Source organism: Panthera tigris, chromosome E1, assembly GCF_018350195.1.
Source record: "Panthera tigris isolate Pti1 chromosome E1, P.tigris_Pti1_mat1.1, whole genome shotgun sequence".
Taxonomy (NCBI): domain Eukaryota; kingdom Metazoa; phylum Chordata; class Mammalia; order Carnivora; family Felidae; genus Panthera; species Panthera tigris.
Genome location: NC_056673.1, coordinates 45,296,665 through 45,320,896, shown reverse-complemented (window position 1 = coordinate 45,320,896; position 24,232 = coordinate 45,296,665). Strand labels below are relative to the sequence as shown.

General features: G+C 33.9%; 1 protein-coding gene across 10 annotated transcripts in view; it reads right to left on the bottom strand.

Moving 5' to 3' along the window:
* Positions 1-24,232, bottom strand: part of TANC2 (tetratricopeptide repeat, ankyrin repeat and coiled-coil containing 2) — a 361,352-nt gene that overhangs the window by 294,725 nt on the left and 42,395 nt on the right. For 9 of the 10 annotated variants that reach the window (XM_042967385.1, XM_042967388.1, XM_042967389.1 and 6 more), the window contains exon 2: positions 5,740-5,833. In XM_042967385.1, the coding sequence (XP_042823319.1) occupies positions 5,740-5,806 (67 nt within the window). In that variant the 5' untranslated portion in view covers positions 5,807-5,833. Of the gene's footprint in view, positions 1-5,739; positions 5,834-22,732; positions 22,796-24,232 lie in introns of all 10 variants that reach the window. The other variant, XM_042967387.1, reaches the window with a different exon arrangement.

The window sequence follows — 24,232 nt, the reverse complement described above, 5'->3', positions numbered from 1 at the left end:
ATAGTGGCCTACACAAAAGTTCAGATCAACTATTTAAAATACAAATTACAACAAGACAATTTCCCTTTATTACAAATTCTTTTTAAATGAATACTAAGTTAGTTTCCTAAAACAAAACAAATAATTATGCTTATGAGAAAACTTACCTTATGAATCTTAAATATAAGCTAAGAGCAAAAGTTAATATAAAGAATAAAGTCCACCCAATTATTCATTAACAGTTAAAGAAAAAAAATAATAATGAAAACACTAATGATGTTATTCGATAGGTATACTTTTTTTAAAATATAAAATTTATTCTTGCTTTATAATTTCCTACCTTGGAGTACATTTGGCTTCTTTTCACACAGGATACAAAGCACTATTTTTATACCTAATCTAACTTATAACTACACTAAATTATAAACATTTTACATGAAAAACCATGGAGAAGAATAAATAGTAAAATGAGACCCCCCAAAATCATTATTGACATAATTAAATATCTAGTAAATCAAAAGGAATTAGCTTTAATACTACAGTAGAACCCTGACATGTATGGATTTAATAATATCTCTGCTAGAGTTGTACTTACTCTGAAGCCTAAGATATAATCATTTGTAATTTTGCTAAAGTGCAAATATGATGCCTACCTTTAATCAGAATAGTATGTATACATAAGTCACTTATCTGGTACTCAGATCAAAAAGTCTATTCACAACTGCATCCTAGTATGACTTTATTGATTTCTACTAATATCTTATAGAAGGTAATAGCTGTGAAGTGATAGAAAATGCTAGTGCTGGTGTCAAAAGTGAACAACTGAAGGTGTCTAAGAAAATCATGGTTCTAGGCCAGAAAATAAATTTGGGATAAGCCATTTCTTTAGGTGTCAAATTTGGAAACCACTCAGATCTCTGATCTCTATGAGTATGTGTGTGTGTGTGTGTGCATGTGGTCAAAAAATGATGCCAATAATTATCTGTCTTCTGCAAACTCAAACTGTGTGGGGAGACAAAATAACTAAATGTAATGTGGTTCTCTGGACTGGATTCTGAAACATAAGGAGGACATTAACGGAAAAACTAATGAAATCCAAATAAAGATCTGCAGTTTAGTAAACAGTAGTTTACTAATGTTGGTTTCTTAGTTCAGACAAATGGACCATAAGAATATAAGATGTAACAATGGGTAAAAGTGGGTAAGTGGTATTGAGAATTGTCTGTACTATCTTTACAACTTTTCTCTAAATCCAAATTTAACCCAAAATAAAATGTTTACTTCAAAAAAATAACAAAAACTAAAATAACAGACAAACAAGGAAATGAAATAACATTAGTAAAAACCAAAAGAAAAAGACAATAGAAACAGACACATTTAGTTACCAGACACAGATTTTACTATGTTTAGGGACATAAGAGACAAGACTGAGAATACTGGCAAAGAAATGAAAACCATAAAAAGAATCAAATGGCGTCTACCTGCTGATTGTTTTTAAGTTGAAAGGGGAAAATCAGTACCCATTAGTAGAAAAACCTGGAGAGCACCTTGATTTGGTGATCAAAATTACTAATGAGAGACAGATGGACACTGTGCGCTTCCAGCTGTGATGCCCCAAGAAGAAAAAACATAAATTTAAGTAACATTCAGACCACAGATACATACCCTGAATCTAGTCATTAAAAAAAAAAAAAATCAAACACAAAATTAGGGGCTTCTGCTTATTTTTAAAAAGAGAGACTTCATTCTTCAAAAATGTCAAAAAAGGTTGAGCATTTCAAATTAAATGAGAATAAAAAGACATGACAAAGTAATGTAATGCCTTATCCTTATTAGAGCTTGGGAAGAAGGGAGAAAATTCTACACAGGAAATTACTCGGTAAACTGACAAAATGTGGAAAATAAATGGTAGATTAGATAAAAAGTATATCGATGTTAAACTGTTTGAAATTGATAACTATACTGTGGTTATATAGAGGAACCTCCTTTCCTCAAGAAAGTCACACTAAAAATTTTAAAGAGTAAAGGGGAATAATGTATTTAACTTACTCTCATGTGATTTTTTAAAAAGTGAGTGTGAGAGAGAAGACAGACTTAGGGAGAGAGGGAGACAGAACATGTATGTATGTATAGAGAGAGTGATAAAATAAATGCAGTGAAAGTTAAAAACTCATGAATGTGTGGAAGGGCATGTGTCCTTTGTACTATTATTGCATCCTTTCAGTAAGCTTAAATTTATTTCAAAAAAATTTAAGTTGGCAAATGGAATTTCTAGGACTGAAATACACAAAAAACTAAAATTAAGAACTGAATACAGTTAAGGGCAGATTATACACCACTGAAGAATGAATTAGTGAACTGTAAGATATCCTTATCAAAAAGAAAATATCCTGCATAAAGCATATAGAGAGAAAAGGATAGGAAGAGATTTTAAGAGACAGAGATGATATGCATGTGGTCTATCAAATGCATAACTGGAGTCCTAAAAATAAAGGAAAGAGTGAAAATGAAGGGAGAAAAAATCTGAAGAGATAATGGATAATATCTTTTCGAAAGTGATGAAAGCCAACAAGCCATAAATTCAAGAAACACTACAAACATAAATAGATGATGAACAATGATGGAAGAAGGTATTGTGCTAAGTGAAAAATCAGAGAAAGATAAATATCGTATGTTTTCCCTGGTATGTGGAATCTAAAAAACAAAATCAACCAACCAACCAACCAACCAACCAACCAACCAAATAGAAACAAACTTGTAAATACAGAGAACCAACTAGTGGCTGCCAAAGGGAGGGGGTTTGGGGAAGGGCAAAAAAGGTGAAGGAGATTAAGAGGCACATACCCTCAGTTATAAAACAAGTCATGGAGATGAAAAGTACAGTATACTAATTGTCCAATCACTATTGTATACCTGAAACTAATATAACATTGTATGTCAACTCTACTTTAATAATAATAAAAAAAAAAAGAAAACCACTCCTGGGCACATCACTGTAAATCTAGAAAACTAAAAACAAGGAGAAAAAAGATCGCCTTTAAAGAGGCAGCAATTAAGACTAACAGTTGACTTCTCACCAGAAATAATTCAAGAAACCAGAAGACAGGGGCTCCTGGGTGGCTCAGTCAGTTGAGCATTTGACGTCAGCTCAGGTCATGATCTCACGGTTTGTGGATTCAAGCCCTACGTTGGGCTCTGTGCTGACAGCTCGGAGCCTGGACCCTGCTTCAGATTCTGTGCCTCCCTCTCTCTGCCCCTCCCCAACTCACACTGTGTCTCTGTCTCTCAAAAATGAATAAACATTAAAAAAAGTTAAAAAAAAAAAAAAAGCCAGAAGACAACTATATTTGAAAGTGCTGAAAGACAACTGCCAATCTAGAACTCTATTCCCAGCAAGAACATCCTGCAAAAATAAAGGCAAAATAAAGACATTTCCACAAACCAAAGTAAATTTGCCACATGAAGGAAATACTAAAGGGTCTTCTCCAGACAAAATTAAAAGTGATCCCATCTAGAAAAAGTGAGGGATGAAAGAAGGAATGAGAATCAGTGAAATGATCAAATATATAGGTAAACCTAAATAATGGTGAGTATATAAAACAACAATAATGTCTCGTAGAGACATTAAGGCTAAGGCTCTTGCATTGTCCAAGAAGAAAGGAAAAGTACCATTTGACATCAAACTTTGATTGATGTTTTAATCTTTAAGGTAAGCACTGAAAGAAGTACAAGAATATGTAATTTCTAAGTCAAAAGGAAGAGATACAGAATAAAAAATGTTTTGATATATCAAAAATAAAGCAAGAAAGGAGAAAGCATGCAGAACAGGCAGTATAAGTAGAAAGCACATTGCAATGTGTTATATTTAAACACAAATATATCATTGGTTGAATTAATGTGGATTAACCAACATCTCCCTTAAGAGAAAAATTTGTCTGAATAAATTAAAAAAAGAAAGCTCAACTATACCCTATTAACAGTAAAACCATACAGAAATGCTGAAAGTAAAAGAATAAAACAAATTATACTCTGCAAGCACTGTAATCAAGAGAAAGGTAGGATAGCTACAGTAATATTAGATAAAGTCAACTTTCAAGCAAAAGACATTATTAGAAATAAAGAGGACATTTAATTATGGTAAAACAGATTCACTAGGAATATACAGCCATTCTAAATTTCAGTGTGTCTAATAAGATAGGTTCCAAATATATAAAGCAAAAATTGTCAGGAACCAGAAGGAGAAACGGGAGAAAATTCTACAATCATAGTGTGAGATTTAATCACATCTTTCTCAGTAAATACTTTCTTTAAAATAAATAAGGGTATAAAATATTTGAGTACCACCATTAACAAAACTGACCCACACTAGACCCAATAACTGTAGAATCCATATTATTTTCAGATGCATCTAGAACATTCACCAAAAATTGACCATAAGCTGAGCTGTAAGGCAAATCTCAAAAAATATCAAAAAAATAGGGGCACCTGGACTGTCTCTGTCCGTTAAACATCCGACTTTGGTTCAGGTCATGATCTCAAAGGTTGCTGAGTTCAAGCCCTGCATCAGTGAGTTCGAGCCCTGCATTGGGCTCTGTGCTGATAGCTGAGAGCCTGGAGCCTGCTTCGGATTCTGTGTCTCCCTCTCTCTCTGCCCCTCCCCTGTTCACACTCTGTCTTTCTCTCTCAAAAATAAACAGTAAAAAAAATTTTTTTAATCAAAAAAATAAAATAATAACATAAGAGAACTTAACTATACTGTTATCACGGAACCTAAGTTAATAATAAGAAGAAAACAGGAAAGCACCAACTGTTTAGAAATTAACAATTACACTTTAAATACCTATGGGTCAAGAAGAAATCACAATGAGAGTTTAAAAACATTTTTAAGTGAATAATAATGAATATACCGCCAATGTAAATTTGTAAAATGCAGAAAAATTAGAAAATCAGAAGATTGAAACAATAAGTATCTACAACCCATTAACAGAAAACATTTACTACATTTCTTATCAACATTTCTCCAAAAAAAGTATACATACAAGTTTATGTTTTTTACCTTAAAAGCTTAAGAATTATCTCCTTATTCTTAAAACAAACTTCATAAACTTTATTTTAATGACTGTAAAAATCTAAGTTTATATTTCACTTTCTGTACAACCCTTTGAGGGCAGTTCCTATTTCTACAGTCTCATTCCCCAAAAGGTGCCTAAGAATGAAATAATTTCCTATGTTAATTCAAAAAATAAATTTATGTCTAGAAAGTTTTTAATAAGTAGTACACAGAAGCTTTACTCCCTCATATATCAGAAATAAATATGTTTCATCCACAAACTCCTTTATCTGACTGTTCCTGGTAAATATTTAAGTGTTCCTACGTCTTATATTAAGAGTATGGCATGGCAGCCTTGGGGCACCTGGGTAACTGAGTTAAGCATCTGTCTCTTAATTTCAGCTCAGGTCATGATCTCGCAGTTAGGGAGTTTGAGCCCTGCACTGGGCTCCATGTTGACAGTGCGGAGCCTGCGTGAGATTCTCTCTCTCCCTCCCTCTCTGCCTGTCCCCTGTTCACGCTCTCTCAAAATAAATAAATAAACTTAAAAAAAGAAAAAAAAGAGTATGGCAGCCTAGAGAAATGTAAACCTCCTTTTTTAAAAAATTAACCACTTAATAAATATATAAAGTTGTAGCATCAATTCAGATCCCTAAAAGAACTTCCCTTTCTAAAATAGCACACAGAATAAATGTAGCATAGTCACTTACCACTTGATCTGTTTTTACGACTTGATTTCCCTCCAGTAAGAAGCATCTTGAGACTATTCCGAAACATGGTTGTGCTATTCTAGTACTCACAGAACTGTAAAAGATAATATGGGAAAATGTTAGAAACCTGGATTTTCCTATTCAAAATACTATTAATAATTAATTTTAAATGCACTTTAAGGAATTAACTATGTTCAAATATATAGTAAAGAAATTTTAATGGTATGAAAAAAACATTTAATTAATTTAACTTAACTAAACATTTAAGTATTTCCTTAAAAGTACACTGTAGTACTTTGAGTACCATAAAAGATAAAGGTAGCTATCGCTGAGGGCACACAGAAGTAGAAGAAAGTATTAAGTAGCTCTCAATACAGTCTACTCTTTCACTAACTCTCTATTTCTTGGACAATTTTCCCATATGCCCAACACACACACTCCCAAAGTTTAAGAGTCTAGAAACTTACAACAGTGCATATTTTCCATCACAAGCCAGAATTCCACCTCAAAGACCACTAATAAATTAGTGCCTATTCTCTTTATGTCCCACTTCTATCAAAGCAAAGTTCTCCCAGTTATGCTTTGGATTATGTCCTCTCTCACCTCCTCAGAGACTTTTAGCCAAAAATCATCTTCCTTTTCTTTCCCACACAGAGTTAATTTTTTTCTCTCTGACTCATTTCAATCATAACATAAACATGTTAGTATGTCTAACCAAAAACGAAAAGTAAGTCCCTCTCTTTATTCCCACATGGTCCAATTACTGCTCCTATATCCTTACTCTTCATAGCAAAATTTCCAAAGTGTTGTTAGTGCTTGGTGCCTCTAGCAGATTGAACAGAATAAACTTGAACTAAAACAGATGTTCCAAAAAAATATCCAAACCAAAGCAGTGAGAAATAAAAGTTGAAAAATGTAAAAGAGAGAAAAACAGGCCTATGGAATCCACTGAAAGCTTCTACCACACACATGACTGAACTCCCAGACGAAGAGAGAGAGAATATAAGCCAGAAGCAATATCTGAAATGATAACAACCAAGAACTTTCTAACATTAGTGAAAGATATAAAGTCACATCTTTAAAGACCTAGAGGAAAAAACAGATTTAAATAAGCAACAATCACGGCACCTGGGAGGTTCAGTTGGTTAAGCACAATGACTCTTGATTTCAGCTCAGGTCATGATCTCATGGTTCATGACATTGAGACCCTCGTCAGATTCTGTGCTGAAAGCGCTGAGCCTGCTTGGGATTCTCTCTCTCCTTTTTCCTCTGTCCCTTCCCTGCTTGTACTCTCTCTCTCAAAATAAATAAACTTTAAAAATAAATAAATAGCAAGCAACAATCAGACTGAAAAATAACTTTAGACAGAAATTATGAATGGCAGAAGACAATGGAATGACTTCTTAAAATTCTGAAAGGGGTGCTTGGCTGGCTCAGTCGACTGAGCATCCGGCTCTTGATTTCAGCTCAGGTCATGAACTCACAGTTTCATGAGTCCGAACCCCACAATGAGCTCTGTGCTGACAGTGCAGAGCCTGCTTGGGATTCTCCCTCTCTCTCTCTCTGCCCCTCACCTGCTCACACACATACACACACACACACACACACACACACACACACACACACACGCACACACTCTCTCTCTCTCTCTCTCAAAATAAATAAATAAACTTTAAAAAAAATTCTGAAAGAAAATAGGTGCCAATTAAGAAATCTATTCACAGTTTAAAAAATGTTTGAAAAATGAAAATGAAATAAAAGTGATTTCAGAAAAATAAGTAAAAATTTATCAGTAAAAGAAATACTAAAAACAAATTCTTCCAACAGAAGGAAAATAATACTAGGGGAAAAAAAAAACAAATGCAAAAAGTAAGAGCTGTAAAGAAGGTAAATATTGGGAAACATGAACAATGACCATGAACAATGACATAAAAATAATTATATTACTATCTTGTTAAGTTTAAAATTTTAAAATCCATGAAAACAATTTTAAAAAGTCAGAACTGGAGTAAATGGGAGTCAAAGTTTCTAAGATATCTGCATTATGCGGGAAGTGGCAGAGGTAATAACCTATACCATACTGCAATAACTCAAAATTCATGTAGTAATTTCTAGGATAGCCATTAAAAAAGCTAATTGAGGTGAGAAAAAGAATAATTAAAATATTTCATTGAACCAAAGAAGAAGAGAAAAGGCACAGTGCACATCATTGAAACACAAATAGTAAGATAGTTACTTTAAACTCAAATTATAGTTATTATGTTAAATATTCCCTCTACTATAAGACTATTTACGGTCACAGAAAGATTAAATATAAGATGATGGGGGAAAAGTGTACTATCCAAAAAAACAATAAAAAGGAAACTGTCATAGCTAAGCCAATATCAGATAAAGTCAACTTAAGGCAATAAGCACTACTAAAAAAAAAAAAAAAAGACATTTCTTAATAATTAAAAAGTCATACCAACAAAAAGATATTATACTTCTATGTATGAATGGACCCAATAACAAAGCTTTAATACATACAAAGCAAAAAAAAAAAAGTTCAAAAAACAAGACTAATAGATGATACAGACAAATCCATAATCACGTGGGAGATTAACACACCTTTGTTAATCACTACAAGATTAAGCAGGTGAAAAAAAATTTTTACCAAGATACAGAAGATTTGAACTATGTGACCAACCAGACTTAATATACATAGTACATTCTTCCAAATAAAAACAGAATATAGACTGTACACAGTACACATACCAAAATGGACCATATGTTGAATCATAAAGCAAATCTCATTAAATTTCAAAGGACTGAAGTCTCTGAGAGTATATTCTCTGACTACAAGGCAATTAAGCTAGAAGTGAACAATTTTCAAAAATTGAGAAACTCCCCTACTGCTTGAAAATTAAGTGACATACTTCTAAATTACCCATGAGTCAAAAAAATAAAAGTATATAAATCATCATGGAAATTTAAAAATATTTACAATAAATTATAATGAAAATATAAACTATGGAAACATAGAAAATGAAACTAAAACAATACTTGTAAATAAATGTAAAGAAGAATGCATGTATTAGAAGAGACAAATGAAAATCAATATCTAAGCTTCTATCTCAAAAGTTCAAAAACAAACAGCAAATCAAAGAAAGTAGAAGGAAAGAAAGAGTAAAGAGTAGACATGGAAGATACAGAAAACAAATCCAAAAAAGATCAAATCAATGAGCCAAACACTGGATTTCTAAAAAGGAGTAAAATTAATAAACCCCTAACAAGGCTGATCAAAAAATAACAGGGAAATTACAAACATCAGAAAGGAAATAAGGGGCATCATTTTAGTTATTCAAGTCTTTTTTATTTTTATTTTTTAAGTTTATTTTTTTGGTAATCTTTATAGCCAATATGGGGCTCAAACTCACAACCCCGAGATCAAGAGTCACATGCTCTTCTAACTGAGCCAGCCAGGTGCCCCAGATATTAAAGACTTTTTTTTTCCATTTAAGAGAGAGAGAGAGAGAGAGAGAGAGACAGCACGTGAGCAGGGGAGAGGGGCAAAGGGAGAGAGAGAATCTTAAGCAGGCTCCATGCTCAGCACAGAACCCGACACAGGGCTTAATCCCATGACCTGAGCCAAAATCAAGAGCCAGATGCTCAACTGACTGAGCCACGTAGGCGTCCCTTAAAGGCTTTTTTTAAATAGGAACATAATATAACAACTTTACAACAAATTTAACATTTTATTTAAAACAAATTCCTTGAAAAATACAACTTACCAAAACTGACACAAAATTGAGCAGAAAATTTGAAGCAGGCCTATCTCTATTAAAGAAATTGAACTTATCAAAACTCCTCCCACAAAGAAAACTACAGGGCCAGATTACTATATAGATCTACCAAACATTTAAGGAACAAACAATACCAATCTTATAAAATTTCCTTAAGAAAACAGAATACTTCCAAACATATTTTATGAGGGCAGCATGCTCTTAATCCCAAAACCTAACAGAAACTACAAGAAAAGAAAATTACAGACCACACATCTTATGAACAAAAATCCTTAATTGAAGACATGGAAAATTACAAAGGTTACTTAAAAAGAAAATTTAAAGAATATTTAAACATGTAGAGATATACCATGTTCATAGAGTGGAAAGTTCACTGTTGTCAAAATGTTGATTCTCCCTATAATGTTCTAAAGAGACAACAATCTTAAATTCCAGCAGTCATTTTTTGGAGAAATTGAGAAGTTCATTCTAAAATGCATACAAAATGCATAAAATGCATACAAAAGAGCCTACAATATCCAAAGCAATCTTGGAAACTAACAAAAAATGCTACAGCGTTTATACGACCTGAGTTCAAGACTTACTCTATAGCTCCAGAAATCATGACAGTATGGTACTCTCATAAGTATCATCAAGCAGATCAATAGTACTAAATAGGTAGCCCAGAAAAAGACCTACACTTAGATGGTCATTTTTTTTACCAAGTTATTAATGAGTAAAGGAAAGTCTTTTCAACAAGTGGTGGTGGAACAAATAGATATTCACTTTAAAAAAATTAACCTTGATCTGTGCTTTACACTATACATGAAAGTTAATTCAAAATAAATCAAGCATTAAACATCACATAAACGTTAAAATCATAAAGTTTTTAGGAGAAAACACTGAAGAGTATCTTCATAATTTAGAGACAGGCAAAGGATTCTTAGTACACACAAAGTAATAACCATAAAAGAAAAACATGATATATTTGGGCTTTATTAAATTTTTTAAAAACATGTACTTATAAAAAATTAACATCACCAAAACGAATAAGCAAGTCACAAACTGGGAGAAATTATTCACAAAACACATATCTAACATAGAACTGATATCCAAGATAAGGAACAACTACAACTCAGTAAAGAGACAGTCAAATTTTTAAATGGGTGAAAGATCTGAATAGACACTTTTATAAAGAAGATATATGAATGGCCAACACACATATTGAAAGAGATAACACAATTTGTCACTGCAGAAATACAAATTACAAAGAGCCAACACTATGCTTCACTAGAAGAGCAAACTTTTCAAAGACTGACAATATCAAATATTGACCAGGATGAAAAGCAACTGAAACTCTTAATATATTGTTTTAGTGTAAGAGTATAACTGCTTTGGACAGAAGTCTAGCAGTTTATTATAAAACTAAGCATATACCTATGACTCCACCCATTATATAATCCAGGAGGAATTACAACATGTGCATAAAAAGATTAGTATTGACAATTTTCATAGCAGCTTTATTCATAACAGCCAAAAAGTAGCCCAGGTGTCCATCAGTAGGAAAATGGATAAACTGTGGGATTTTCATACAGTGGGATACTACTCAGCAATAATTCATATATTCATATGTTCAACAACACAGACAAATCTTAAAATATAATATGCTGAATAAAAGACTCTTACATGAAAGTGTATGTAGTAATTAGTGGTAGAAAAAAATCAAGAGTAATGATTGTCTCTTGCATGTAGATGTGAGGATTAACTGAGAAAAGGCACAAGGAAACTTTCCAAGATAATGGTAAATTCTGTATCTTGAAGGAGTTTGGAATACACAGATGTATGCATCTGTTAAGATTCAGTAAATGTTCACATCAGATTAAGTTTACTTATTTTTGAGAGAGAGAGAGAGAGAGAGAGAGTGCATAAGCAGGGGAGGGAGAGAGAAGGAGAGGCAGAGGATCTGAAGCAGGCTCCATGCTGACAGCAGACAGCTGGATGCGGGGCTTGAGCCCAGAAACCGTGAGATCATGGTCTGAGCCAAAGTAAGAGGCTTAACAGACTGAGCCACCCAGGCACCCCTCAATTTTTATTTTCTTGAAAGAGAATGAAAAACTATTTTCTTATGTATAAGATTTTCTATGAATATACAAACATCAACAAAATATGTAAAATATTCTATATGTATGATCTCTTTTAGTCCTCAACGAAACCTCAAGATGGGTGGTATTTGCTTTGTTTTAAAGAAAAAATTTGAGATAAAGGAAAGTAAAATAGCATGCTTACAGTTATACAGCTAATATAAGCTTAAGACCATATTTGAACCCATGCTTTTGGTCCTCCTCTTCAGTGCCTATTCTTATACAAGGGACACAATCTATTTAAAACATTAACTGAAACTATGAAAGTTCTAAATCTAGTGATCCTAATTAAAAGTCTCAAGTATTATTCCATTTGACTCTGGTTTTTGAAATAATGCCTTTTAACTCATTTTACCTTAATCTAGTGAGTTAACAAAAAAAAAGAAAGAAAGAAACATACTGTTACAGGTTGGCTTTAGTCTTTGCAAATGTACCAAGAAAAATTACGACAAAACACACTGAGGAGGAAAAGAAAAGATACTCTGCTTTAGTGGACTCTATGACATCCTACCCAGATCCCTGTAACAGGATCAGAGTACACATTCCTCAGGTGTTAATTAATGGCTCAGAGCTGTTCCCACCTTCAGAGAATGATCTAGGCTAACTAGAGCCACCAATGACTTTTTAATACAGAGGTACAAAAGACCATCTCCTTTAACTCAAAGGGGGACAACTTTGTGGTATGACTTATGCTCCAAAGCTCTCACCCAACTCTTCCTACGCTTGATTTTTCTTCAAATACTCATCTGTAAATGATATACCTGTTTGTCCCCCCACTAGAATATAAGCTCCATGAAGACATGAAAATTGCCTGTTTCATTGCTGCAAACCCAGAACTGGAGAATAGTGCCTGGTAAACAGTGGATGCCAAATAAATATTGATTGAATTAATCAATTATATTTCTTCAGTTTGTGTATCACTGTCCAAATCAAATCCCTTATAAGGGAAACCTGGTCTTAACTCTTTTTATCCTCAATGCCTAGCTCATGGGAGGCTCTCAACACTTCTTGAATATGAGTAAATAAATGAATGAATAATTGAGCAAAGAACTGGATTCATCAGATTACTAACCTGTTAAAGAGGTAAGGGGACACAATACAAGTAAATTTCAATAGACAAGAACAGGTTATGAATTAACGATAACAATGGGCACTACCTAGGATGATTAAGCACCAGGGAAACAGAGAAATTCTCTAGGCAAGTTCAAATATTTATATGAGAAACAGACAAGAAAATTCTAGTCATACTTCAAACTTCTGCCTAACTCAGAAGTTATATAGCTATATACATATAACTTTGAATATGTATGTACAGTTCTTCAAAGTCTCAAAATGAAAAAAAATTAACAGCACAGATTATGTGACTAAACCATTATTTAAAATTTACTAGACCAGGAGCCAAACAAAAATCTCATGTCTAAAAATAAGCCAAGATAATATTCTAAGGTTAACTTAAGTAAAAAACGATGATGTATGCAATAAAATAATTACAATGATCACTTTTTGAAGTGTAGAGATTTTTTTCTTTGCTAGTCCTAAAATATTTTATAAAAGTTGACTGAAATGTATAAAGAATAAAATGAAACATAAAATACTTATTTAAAACTAATTAGCCATCTCATAGTTACACGTTGATAAAATGACTTTCTTATTCAAGATAACACATCACCAGAAAATTTATTGTAATAAAATATTAATATAGAAACTCCACAAAATTGAAGCTAAGTGGGAAATGGCAATTTCATCTAATTGGATTTATGACAGTAATATATGGCTAAATTTCATCTTACTTTTCCAAATTATATATCCAAATTTAAAAATGGTAACTCTCTCAGGAGAAATCATCAAATAAATTCCTGGCAAGTAAAAGTCTCTGGCAGTAAGATACCAAAGAAGCCATTCACATCCCCCCAGTCATTTCTAATTGTCTTAAACTTAACTGATTCAAACATTATGTTATCTGCATGGCCCCTAAGCATTTTATGCTTATGACACCTGATCTAAACCATTCAAGAAAAGTATTGACTATTTTCTAAATGGTCCACCAAGGCTGGAGACTCAACCTATTACTCAATATAGTCTTGCACTATTTTATTCATAAAAATGTTTATGTAATAATAACAAAATCAAATTAACTATTAAGCACTTCTGCACTACTCAGGCTAAATAATTATGGTATTCCCATTAGCTTTTCCACAGAGGGTATCTTTCAGTATAAGCCAGCTTTCTTAAAAAAATCTTTTTCGGGGCGCCTGGGTGGCGCAGTCGGTTAAGCGTCCGACTTCAGCCAGGTCACGATCTCGCGGTCCGTGAGTTCGAGCCCCGCGTCAGGCTCTGGGCTGATGGCTCGGAGCCTGGAGCCTGTTTCCGATTCTGTGTCTCCCTCTCTCTCTGACCCTTCCCCGTTCATTCTCTGTCTCTCTCTGTCCCAAAAATAAATAAAAAACGTTGAAAAAAAAATTAAAAAAAAAATCTTTTTCTATATCCTTTTCCATTTTGAGTGCTTGTTATTATTTTTATTCTCATTTTTGGTTTTGTGATGGATTGGCTTATTCTTATATTTTTGTTTTCCAATTCTAGAAACAAGTTTCTTGACATTAGAACTATGCCTAGTGGATAAACTACACCATTCAAGTGCTTTTAAAGTTCCATGGGATCTGAAGAAAATGTTTCAAATAGTAAGAAAATAAAAAGTAAGGAAAGGTAATAAAGTAAGACATTATCTGTAGAAAGAACTCTAACTACAAAAACAAGAATGCATAGTGATCCAAATGATGGATTAATGAGTATTATCTTTCCTTACCCAGACAACCAACAAAACCTCCTTTTATGATTTTCTCCACAATGCTAATTTGGATAGTGCCTTCAGAGTTCCCTTGAAAACAACCTGCTGGTATAACTACAAAAAAGTAAATTATGTATGTTTAAAGTAAATGTTACCCATTTTCCAGCATGTATCAACCTAGAGCTTCCCTTCAGAGAAATTTCTGTAAGGGAACAAAACATACACAATCACACATTTACAAAATTTCAAAGAAATTTTTAAATATTGTATGAAAGGATGCAGTGGTTAATGATGTAGATGTGATGGAAACGTTGAAAAAAAGTGGTAATATTTTATAATACATGGTTTTAATGAAACATACTAAAAATTAACACACATACTTGAATTTTAAAAACACATATTTTAAAAATATCTAAAAGATAGCATTATTCCTTACACCCTTCCGAACCTTCCTCCCCATTAAGCTAAGCTGCCTAACTTCTAAATTTCAACTCAAGCAATTATTTTAGCATAGGTAATCTGTCCAGATGGATTTACAATTGATGAGTTCTCAATTCATCCCAGATTCTGGATCTTTATATCACAGACCAAGGATCAATATGTCCTCAGTTTGCCATTCCTACCCAACTATAGCTACAAATACCATCTGAGCCCCTGAGGTGCACTGCCTAGGAAACAATGCCTGGGAAACAACCCAGATGAGATAACAGGATTTAGAAAAGGTATTCAGTGGATAAATTGCTTTATTATTACACAGTATTGTTCACTACAAAAAACGGGGAAAAAAAGAAGGAAATAGAAACATCTGGAATTTTCTAAAAAATGATTCAACAATGAAATAAATTATCACTATTATATCCTCCTTTGCTTTTCTTATCACTTTGCCTTAAAGTGTTGCATCAACTTTCAAGACACAAGTTTGGACACACCAGCTTTCTAGCCACTGTTTTTTGTTTTTGTTTTTTTTTAAGCCCTCAGAGAACACATTTGAGAATACAGGAATTTTCATTTTCTGCCCAAAATGTCAGAGAAGAATACTGTCAAAGGAAGACGTTTTACAAGTATTAGATGAGAAGATGAATACAAAAAGAGAGAAAACAGCACTCTCAACTCTGATGAAGGTGAAATTGATCATGTAAAAAATCTCAGCCTATGAGTCTTCAGATAACCTTATGACAGATGAATTTTCTCACATTCAATAATCAAAGAGTGAATCCTAGAAATGCAAGGTCATTCACAGAAATGAACCATCAATATATGAAAAATCAATCAATGTAATACACCACACTAATAAGGGACAAAACTCTAATAATCACCTCAACAACAACAAAAAAAGCATTTGACAAAAGCCTATACCCTTCTATGACAAAAACACTAAACACACTTAGAAGGAAATTTCCTCAATCTGATAAAGGGCATCTATGAGAAGCCTACAGCTAATATCCTACTTAATGCTGAAAGACATTACTTCCCCCCAAGATTAAGAATAAGACGAGGGTGCCTGCTATCATCACTTCCATTCAACATTGTTACAAAAGTTCTAGCCAGGGCAATTAAGAAAAAGAAACGAAAGTATCCAAATTGGGAAGGAAGAAGTAATCTATCTATATTCACAGATAACATGACCTTATATACTGAAAATTCTCAAGAATCCACCAAAAAACCCATCAGAGCAATAAGAGAATTCAGCAAAGCTGCAGCACACAAAAATCAATTGTATTTCTATACACTAGCAATGAAAATCCAAAAATGAAATCAAGAAAACAATTCCATTTACAAGAGCAATGGAAAATGGAATTTTTAAAAATTTAGGAATAAAATGAGCAAAAAAGCACAAGACATGTATGCTGAAAACTACAAAGCATCATTGAAAAAACTTTAAAAAGACCTAATTAAATGGAAAGACACCCATGTTCATGAATTGGAAAGCTTAATGTTGTTGAGATGGCAATATTCTTCAAATTGATCTATAGATTCAGTGCAATACACCTAACAAAATCCCAGCTACCTTCTTTGCAGAAATCGAGAAATCAATTCTAGAATTCATACAGAAATACAAGGGATCCAGAATAGACAAAACAATCTTGAAAAAGGACAAAGTCAATAAAATAAAGGCCCTCTCCCAAAGGCATCCATATTCTAACCTCTAGGATTTACATGACAAAAGGGACTTTGTAGATGTGATTAAGTTAAAAAATTTAAGAAAGGGAGATTATCCTAGATTTTATCTAGATAAGCCTAATGTAATCACAAGAGTCCTTATAACAGGAAAAAACTGCAGAACAATCTCAGAAGATGTAATGACAGAAGAAAGGTCAAAGTGATGTGGCCATAAGCCCAGAAATTCAGGTGGCTTCCAGACAGTGGAAAAGGCAAGGAACAGATTCTCTCCTAATGCCTCCAGAAGGACTACAACTATGCTAAAACCTTGTTTTTAGCCCATATACAACCCATTTCAACCTTCTGATCTCCAGAACTGTAAAAAATATAATAGTGTTGTTTTAAACTACTAAATTTATGGTAATTTGTTACAAGAACAACAGGAAATGAATACAATCACAATAGCAACTAACATGTATAACATAGTTATTATTACCACATAACAATGTCTCAAACACCTATAAAAGCCTGCAGCTGCCACACTAATAATGTACCTGTCCAAGTTTCTTCTTATTTAAGAACTGTTTACTATACTACTCTATAGATCTATCTTTTTATATGTAAAAGCAAAAGTTCTCAGTTCTCAGGAAAAACAGTTGATTTTTTTTTTTGAGGGGAGGCACCAGTTTAAAGTAATTCTATACTTCTTACATCAAGTTATTCCACATCATTTAACTCAGCTCTATAGTCAAACCAAAAGACATTCAACTAATAATACATAGTTGTGACAAAAATAAACCTCACACACTGATTAAAAATTTACACCATAGCTATAGAGTTCACAAGACACCTGAGTCTCATAACATATCACAAAAAACAACAGCACTGGGGTGTGCCATGGATGTGCAAGGTGTACAGAAATCTAAATCTTAGCCTCAGATCTTGCTATTAACCGATACAATCTTAAAGTTTTCTAGTTAGATCACCAAAGAAAAAAAGATGGGCACATAAACAGAAGTGTGGCATGCAACAGCACAGGAAAATATACATAAAACTTTTTTCCTCCAGATTTTAGGAAGTGGTTTCAACAAATATGGTGATACAGATGAAGGCTTTTGAGTTCTAGGCATCAATTTCCTCTGGTCTTTCGTTTCCTTTCACCAAATGAGAATACTGGACCTATCATTTCAATCACTCTCTGACCAAACTCCCTAGCCCCTTTGTTCTCTGGTTCCATACACCAGACAAAAATCAAAATTCAAGCTGATTCTACTCTGCTAAGCCCATTAAGCACTACTGGAGAAAAGTCATGTCATCAGACTAGACTGATACACTAGAAATCCACAGTTGCAAATTTCAACTGACCCTTTTCACTGTTTAGCAATTTACTGTTTTTCTCTAGTCAATTCCTTCTCAACACTGTTTGACCTCTCATTTCTCTCCATCACTCTCAGCCAATGGTTTTGGCTCCCATTAACACAAAGAAAAACACATGTCTTCAAAATCATAAGAACTCCTTCAACTACCTACCAACAAACCTACAAATTTAAGCCAATTAACACACCTTCTCCTCCTATTAAAATAAATATATTAATTAGGTGAAGGGGATTGAGAGTATACTTATCTTGATGAGCACTGAGTAATGTATAAAATTGCTGAATCACTGTATTGTACACCTGAAACTAATTTAATACTGTATGTTAACTACACTGGAATTAAAAATTTTTTTAAAGAAAATCATATAAATTCCTTCCAGAAGGAAGTGTTATCAATCTAAATAGGATAAAAATAAATGTACTCTGTCACTAACACTATAAAAATAGATAGGTAGATAGATAAATGTATTACTTTCAAATTCTCTACCTTTGCTCTATACTCCACCCGCTTCCATTCTTCTTGGGACCTTTTATATTTTTACTTCTTCTGTATTTTGAACTTCTTCCTTTAATGGCTCCTTCCATCAGCATTTCCCTATGCTCAAAAATCCTCTCAACTTTAAAAAATAAAAATCCTTTCTCAATACCTCCCTTTCTAGTTAATCGATTGCCATTACTCTGTCACCTATTATCCGGATATCACTCTCCTCTAATTGTAGCTGCTACTTTCCAGCCCAGTAAATCAGCATTGTCACTAAGTTGTTTATTCATCTTTTATTCTTTCTAATTCACCTAACTTTTCTAACCAGTCAGAATATACCTTCACTCATGCCACAGACTAGATTAGCTCCGCCAATTATAACTCCCAATACTTAAACACCTTGTTCCTGATCCTTTATAACACTAATAAATTACAATGTTCAACTTCCACACTAAACATACGAGTGTCCTATGAGGCAACAGACCATGCTTGTCATGTTCACTGCCATCCTTGTACTTACACACTGACTGGCACATTCTAGAGGCTCAATAAATCATGAATAAATGGATGGCAAAACCAAGACCAAGCCATACCCTACATCTGGTGATAAACATAGAAAATATTGTAAATCAATATGAAGCATATTTTCTTAAAATGCTTCAGAATAAAGGGAACATGTACCCACTCATTCATTCAGCAAACATGTATTTTCATGCTACCAAGCACCAGGTACTGTCCTAGGTGCTAATGATAAAAAAGCAGTCCATTCTCTCATGGAGTTTATGATCCAGCTAATCAAAGGAAAGGGATGCCCTTTCGAAGGATCTAATTCAAATCCAAAAGACAATACAGTAAGAGATGGCCTTCATAAAACAGGGACAGAAAACAACCATTTTCTTTAAAAAGGCATGAAATTAAAAGATAAAAAGGGAGATAAGAGACATAAGGAAGGTTTATCTAAAAGGTAACACACACACACAAACATACACACAAAACCCACAGTAGATATGTATGAGGAAGAGGTGATACTGTGAAAAATCAATTCAGCAATGCAGGGGGAAAGTTTGATATACTTAATATATATTTGATATACTTAATATATACGAATATACCTGATATACTTAATATACCAGAATCAGAAGCCAGCTCCTGATAAATACTAATCTGCTTTCTATGGATTTACCTATTCCATATTTTTCACATAAATAGGTTTCCAATTATTTTTTTTAAATATCATAATTTAAATTTTTCTTCAAAAAATCATTTCTTCTAATTTTTCAATCTGTAAACCAAAACTTACATGCAATATCCTCCTGCTCTTAATCTTCATTATATATGTAGTTAAATCTCTTGTTCTCTCCTTCCTTCAACTAAGAGTTATCATTTTCTACTATATATCAGGCAATATTCTAGGTATTAGAAATATAAAGCTCTATTTTATTTTATTTTACTTTACTTTTTACTTCTTTATTTTATTATATTTTTATTTCATTTATTTTAGTGTATTTTGAGAGTGGGAGGAAGCGGCAGAGAGAGGGAGAGAGAATACCAAGCAGGCTCCATGCTGCCAGTACAGAGCCCGACACAGGGTTCAACCTCACAAACCATGAGATCATGACCTGAGACAAAATCAAGAGTTGGATGCTTAACCATCTAAGCCACCCAGGCACCCTGGAAATATAAAGCTTTAAAACAAAAGCCAGACAAGATTTTTGCTCTCTAATTTAGAAGGGAAAAGAAACAATAAGTAAACAAATGAATACATGACCTAATTTCAAGGAGTGAAAAATGCTATGAAGACAAATAAAGAAGGGCAACATTTAAAGAGTGAGAGAAGGTGATATCTTACACAAATAAGATCAGGGAAAGTCTGTCTGAGAGGATGACATTTGCAGAGATCTGAATGAAATGAGGAGGTAATCTTTCAGAATGTATATGAAGATCGAGGCCAGAGAAAAAGCAATTACAAAAATACTGAGGCAGGAATGAGCTTGGAATGTTCAAGGAACAACAATGAAGTCCAATGTGGCTGGAGAAGAATAAGAAGGAATGGTAGATGAGGCCATAGAGATAGTTAGGGTTCAGATTTTAAAGGGCACTGTAGATCTGGGTAAAGACTGAATTTTATCCTCAGTATGATGGGACACCACTAGAGAATTCTGATGAAATACTGGTCCATAAAGAATAGACTGCAGGCACTCCAACTCTTAGATTGAGTAGCCCAGGAGATTATGAGGACTACCACCAGGATGACAGAAATGACATGCTATCTGGTTAGAAGCGCTATATTTTAAAGATATAACTTACAGGATTAGCTGATATGGTGATATGAGGTGTGAAGACATGAGATTAATGTTGTTTATAAATATTTTCTCCTTTTCCTTGGTCAGAGAGTTACCTAATATTCTTATCAAAAAAACAGATTTTTGGTGTATTTGTTAAATCTATTTTTAAAAGTTCTACTTCATTGACTTCTACCTTCATGTTTTTAAATTCCTTTCTTTTACTTTTTTATTTTATTGTTTTTATCTGGTTTCTGAGGTTCAGAGTTTAATTCATTTATATGTTGTGGGCTTTAATTCACTTATACATTATGGGCTTCATTCTAAAACTGTAAAGTTTTCTACAAATAGCACTTGCACACCTCCAACACTCCCCACAGATGTTCACTTCTATATATAATCTATCATTCTGCTGATTATCTTTTAAGCTGGGGCGGAGGTGGCAGGGAGGGATTTTAAGACAGAGTTTTAAAATTTCCCAAGTATTTCAATTTTTTGTTGTTTTAGCTCTTCCTTTTGTAGTCAGGAATGTGTTTCTTAGATTTCTGCTTTGCAAAATTTGAGATTTTGGGGGGCCTAGTACATGTTTAGTTTTCAAAAATGTTCCACTGCTTTTTAAATGAATGCTCTTTGTTCACGGGCAGGATATGATAAAAAGGTATTCAAGCATAAGAAGAGAACTATACTAGATGGCTTTTATGAACACAGCACTGTACCACAATGATCAAAAGGACACACTTGCTGTCCTACTACTTCCTAGATATGTTATATTGGGCAAGTTACTTAAACTCTCTATATCTTACAGATGGCTGTGAAATTAAATAATTCATGTAAAAACTTAGCACAGTGCCTGGCTTATGAAAAAGCCCATTATATATTATTTTTTATAGTAAAAGCCCATTAAATATTGGTCACTATTATTTTAGGAGGCTTCAAAGTCAAAAATTGTATAACTATTTTATTAAGATTTAACAAAAATAAAGACATTTATGTAAATTAGAGAGTCAAACATACTGCTATCTCAGCTTGTCTAACTCCTACTCATCCTTCAAATTTTAGCTCAGACATCTCCCAGAAGACTCCCAGGACTACCCCAGCCAAGTTCTGGTTACCTATCCCTCCTTTGTCCTCCTCATATAATAAACACTTACATTCTATCATAATTGCTTTTTTAACTGTTCCCTCTACTAGCCTATGAATGCAAAAATTCAATTTTTTATCTCTGCACATTCTGTGTCCAACACATAAAAGGTGCTCAATAAATATTTGCAGAATGAAGACATAAACTAACACAGTAATAACTAGATTACAAAGAAAATGAATTGCAATGACATCTTGCCCTAGTCCATCCCCTCCCAGGGCAATTAGCAAATCACACACACAAACACACACACACACACACACACACACACACACACACACACACCCCACATCACACCAGGACCCTGATCCATACAAACCCAGGATATAGAGATTATCAATGCATAATAATTCACCAGAGTTCTGCTCTAAGAGGCAATTGATATTAGCAACATAAAGATTGGTTTACCTTATAAATATATCATTCTGAAACTGAACTATTTGCAAGAATTGAACGACCCGTACCCCCGTCTTGACAAAAACACCCCTTTTTAGTGAAACAAACAGACATGGTTTCAGAGAAACACATTACTGGGCTGACAGCCATAATGAACACAGTGAAAAATTCCTCTAAGCCTTATCTTCTGGAAGTGAGAAACACTCAGAGGACTCCCTGGTAACAGTAACCTAGTTTCTGTTACCCTGCTAATATACAATGTTCTGATAAATCATATCCATCACAAGAACTTCTCCCATTTGTTGGAAAAGAGGATCAAGAAATAATCTTTGAACCCCAAATTGGAAATACTCAGAATCCACAATGCGTTAGACTCAACCCCACAGCATTCTTTCAAATATCTCCTATCTTCCCCAAGACTGGTGAGATAGCAAGTGAAAGTTTCAGTTAAGAAAAGCTATGATGAATAAGCCACAACAATTTTTCAGTTGGTCTATTTGCTGTACCTGGTTCACTCAACAAATACTCACAATATCTGAATGGAGTGGGACTCATAAGATTCCCTGTGGAATGCCCAGGATTTCTGAAAGAAGCTTAGGGTTAAGAAAGTAGAAGTTACTACACTTCAGCAGTATGCTGGCCCTCCAAGCCTGACCAGTACCAATGAACTATTTGCTAACAACTGTGAAACTATAATTTTATAAAAAGAAATACAGTAAAACCTTGGTTTGTGAGCATAATTTGTTCCAGAAACACATTTGTAATCCAAAGCACTTGTATATCAAGGCAAATTTCCCTATAAGAAATAATGGAAACTCAGATGATTCATTCCACAGCCCAAAAATATTTACGTAAAAATGATTGCAATGCTGTAATATAATACAAAATAATAAATAAAATACAAAATATAAAGAAAATAAATTAACCTGCACTTACCTTTGACAACCTTTGTAGCTAGTGTGAGGGAGACAAGAAAGAGGAGGGTTATTATGTAGGATTACTTTCACTATCACAAAGGAAATCACTGCTATCTACTGGCTCAATGGAATCTTTTTCTTTTTGTGCAACTTTAACAAGAAACCTATCCAACAACACTTGCTTTTGCCTCTTTTTGAAGATTTTGCAGAAATGTGACACTGCATTGACTATCACACACAATCCCACAGCCAGAGAGAGAATCATTGCCTCAGTTGTGATCATGGGAGTTCAGCATCACATCACATACTACTCATATTGCAAGACATCACTTATTTCTCAAGTTAAAAATTATTAGAAATATTTGCTCATCTTGTGGAACACTCGCAGAACAAGTTACTCATAATCCAAGGTTTTACTGTATATACTTAGTCTTCGACTTGTTCTAAGCACACTGCTTCTAAAACCCTTATACTTTGCTAAGAGAGTGGTAAGGTGATTTTTTGTGTTAACAAGATGACTTTTGGAAAGCCTCTGGGTAACGTAATAATGAGGGTTGGTTGCCAAGAGAACCAAACATGTGATTGGATAGAGTTGGAACTTTTAGTCTCACCCCACAGACTTTGGAGGAAGCAGAGAAGGGCTGGAGTTTGAATCAATCACCAATGCCCAAAGATTTAATTGATTGTGTGTATGTAACGAAGTCTCCATAAAAACCCAGAAGGATGGGGTTCACAGAGCTTCCATCAGGTTGGTGAACACATGGAGATTTGGGGAGTGGGGTGCACATAGACAAAATGGAAGCTCCGTGCCCCTTCCTGCATACCTTGCCCTATGCATGTCTTCCATCTGGATGCTCCTCAGTTACAGCCTTTTACAAAAAACTGATAATCTCATTAGTAAAAAGTTTCTCTGAATTTTGCGAGCCACTCTAGCACATCAACTGAACACAAGGAAGAGGTCACGGGACCTTCCAATCTATAGCCAGTAGGGTCACAAGCCTGACACCCAGACTTGCAATAGGCATCTGAAGTGGGCTGTGGGAGGGAGGGGGCAATCTTATAGCACTGAGCCCTTAACCTGTGGGATCTGACCCTATCTCTGCAAAGGGTCAG